Source organism: Alligator sinensis, unplaced genomic scaffold, assembly GCF_000455745.1.
Source record: "Alligator sinensis unplaced genomic scaffold, ASM45574v1 scaffold453_1, whole genome shotgun sequence".
In the NCBI taxonomy this organism is placed as follows: domain Eukaryota; kingdom Metazoa; phylum Chordata; order Crocodylia; family Alligatoridae; genus Alligator; species Alligator sinensis.
The window spans coordinates 1,188,729-1,190,576 of record NW_005842485.1 but is presented as its reverse complement, the minus strand read 5'-3'; the positions used below and the strand labels follow the sequence as shown (position 1 = coordinate 1,190,576).

Genomic DNA, 1,848 nt, shown 5'->3' with positions numbered 1-1,848 from the left:
CCGGGCTTAGTGCCTCCTGCTCCCCTCCCCAGGACAGCACCCCCTGCTGCCCTCTAAGAGACGGCAGCCAGCTCTGGCTGCCTCCGCTGAGGCCCCCTATTACCCCTCCCAGCACAATACCTCTGGGGGCCATGCACCAGCCCCCTAGCCTGGCCCAGTGCCCCCTGGTACTATGCCCCCTCCAACTCACAAGCCTAGCTTGGCCTCACCTTTACGAACTGAAGGTCAGTGAGGGCACGGACGCTGAAGTCAGGAACATACTGGGGCGTGGAGGCAACACTGAGCTGGTTGCTGCTGCCCCCCAGAGGTGAAGGCAGCGAGTCCGAGCGTTCAGGGTAGCTAAGTGAGGCCGAGCGATTCAGGCTGCTGCCATGGGATGGGGAACGCAGCTCTGTGAGGAGCAGGAGGCGGGTGAGTAGGGTTCCAGCCCCACCAGCCTGGGTCAACCACCAAGTCAGCCTGGGGCACTTCACAGCCCAGGGAGGGAGTGGGGGTCAGACCAGACCCCCATGGCCCTCCAGGGGAGTCAGGGCTGAGGCCTGGCCCCGCTTGGTGCATTCCCACTGCCCCCCATGTGTCCAAAGACCAAGTGCCCCCAGGTGCAGCCGAGCTGCCATGGGCCAGGTGTGGGGTAGATAGAGGCCATGGTGCCCTCTTCTGGCTGCTGCAGGAAGGACAGAGCAGCACCAACAGGGGTAAGGGAGGGGCCAGAGATACCCAGATTGGAGTGTGTGTTGTGGGGTGGGGGGCAGAGAGCTGGAAGAAGCAGGTCAGAGGGGGCAACCACCTGGACACCCAGGTTCCACACACTGGCACCTGCAAGACTCAACCTGACCGCTAGATAGCGCCCATCTAAATGCACGCTGCGGGTTGAGAATGAGGGGCACTGGCAGGGCTGGGGAGGCAGAGGCCAGGGGAACTCACCTGTGTTGGGCGGGGGGCTGAGGGCCATGACACCATAGAAGGAGAAGGCACCCGTCTCGAACTTCATATTCTCCTTGCCAGCCTCCACCTCCACCTTCCCCTGCAGGACCAAGACAGGTCAACCCCCATGGCACAGCCCCCCCCATGGCCGGCCACATTTGGGGGGGGCCCACAGCCTGGCAGCATTGCCCCCCCAGCACTCCTCACTCCCAACCCACAGCCCCCTGCCCTCCCCACCTTGCTGGTGCCCCTCACTCCTCACCCACAGACCTGTCTCATCTCCCTACCCCCACTCGCAAGCCCTGCCCATGCCCCTAACTCCCTTTGCCCCTGGGCCATGCGGACCTGCAGGATGAGGGTGAAACAGTCAGCAGGGCGGCCACGGACATAAAGAAAGTGGCGTGGGCTGCGGCGGTCAGCCTCCTCGAAATGCAGCTCCTGGATGACATCCGGGTGCTTGAGCAGCCGCAGCAGGATCTTCTCCGACATCAGATTGGGTGTGAACAATGGCACCTCTGGAGAGGCAGGGAGGGAGAGGGACAAAGATCAGGGACTCCATGGGACCAGGGTAGGGACGTGTGTGTGTACAGCATTTGGCATGGTTATGTTCCTGGCCCAGAGCTTCAGGGAGCTGTCACCAGGCAGAACATGCATGTGTGAGCATGTACAGGGTCCAATACAGTCATGCTCCCAGCCCTGAGCTGGGGGGCAGGAGGGACAGCACCAGGCTGGTACTGGGGTGCCCAGCTGGGGAGGGGGAATTGACTTGTCCCAGGCAGGGGCCTGGCTAGGGCCAGAACCCAGGAGTCCAGGGTCCTGCCTCTGCCACTTAGGGGTGGAGGGAATTGCTAAGGAGCTGTTGAGGAGGGCTGGGGAAGCTGCAGCATGCCCAGGCAGAATAGGGACAGCCCATGGCAGCCCCAG

The 1,848-nt window shown here is 63.1% G+C and overlaps 1 protein-coding gene across 1 annotated transcript in view; it reads right to left on the bottom strand.

Annotated features, from left to right (window-relative positions):
• CNNM4 (cyclin and CBS domain divalent metal cation transport mediator 4) overlaps positions 1-1,848 on the bottom strand; it is a gene marked incomplete at its 5' end in the record, with an annotated part of 7,852 nt that overhangs the window by 996 nt on the left and 5,008 nt on the right. The window contains 3 exons of the mRNA XM_025212828.1: positions 210-391; positions 925-1,024; positions 1,270-1,439. Coding sequence (XP_025068613.1) covers positions 210-391; positions 925-1,024; positions 1,270-1,439 — 452 coding nt within the window. The remainder of the gene's footprint in view (positions 1-209; positions 392-924; positions 1,025-1,269; positions 1,440-1,848) is intronic.